At 56.9% G+C, this 534-nt stretch overlaps 1 protein-coding gene across 1 annotated transcript in view; it reads right to left on the bottom strand.

Moving 5' to 3' along the window:
• The window catches only part of H310_11618 (hypothetical protein), a gene marked incomplete at both ends in the record, with an annotated part of 1,142 nt that extends 731 nt beyond the window's left edge, over positions 1-411 (bottom strand). Inside the window, one exon of the mRNA XM_008878347.1 lies at positions 42-411. Coding sequence (XP_008876569.1) covers positions 42-411 — 370 coding nt within the window. The remainder of the gene's footprint in view (positions 1-41) is intronic.
• Positions 412-534: the final 123 nt, after the last annotated feature.

Raw genomic sequence — 534 nt, 5'->3', positions numbered from 1 at the left:
CCACTCAGGCGGGGCAAGCTTCCAGCAGATCGGCCCGAAACCATGGAAGCCCTTCAAGCACTTTTCGTAGCACAGCCCAGCGCTAAGCTCTTCGTTCGGCGCACACGTGCGCGGATGGCGCCTCCCGATGATGACTTTCTTTGTACAAGACACGTCGGATCTGTCGGCAAGGCCAAGCTTCTCGCAGTCTGTTGCAGTGGGGCTGCAGATGCAGCAGCCAGTGGAGGAGTACCCCACTTCGCATTTCGGGTACACAACAAGTCCATTCTTCTCGCACGTGCCAGGGCCGCCGTTGTCTTTTTCGCAACGTTTGAACATGGCGACGTCATTGAGACTGTCGCCAAACTTCCAAGGGTAGCCAACGCCTCGGCCGTATTTCTTCTTGAGGCAATACTGGCCTTCGTCCGCCATGCCTTTGGGGCAGTCCGAGTAGCAGTCTACGCCTTTACGTGACGTCCCGCGCGGGCACTTGTCGTAGCAATAGTGTTCAAGGAGTTCTTGGCCTTTCGCGCATAACTTGGGTTCTGTGCCAAC

Source organism: Aphanomyces invadans, assembly GCF_000520115.1.
Source record: "Aphanomyces invadans strain NJM9701 unplaced genomic scaffold supercont1.32, whole genome shotgun sequence".
Taxonomy (NCBI): domain Eukaryota; phylum Oomycota; class Saprolegniomycetes; order Saprolegniales; family Verrucalvaceae; genus Aphanomyces; species Aphanomyces invadans.
Note: the sequence above shows the minus strand (reverse complement) of the source record. Positions and strands in the feature narration are given on the sequence as shown.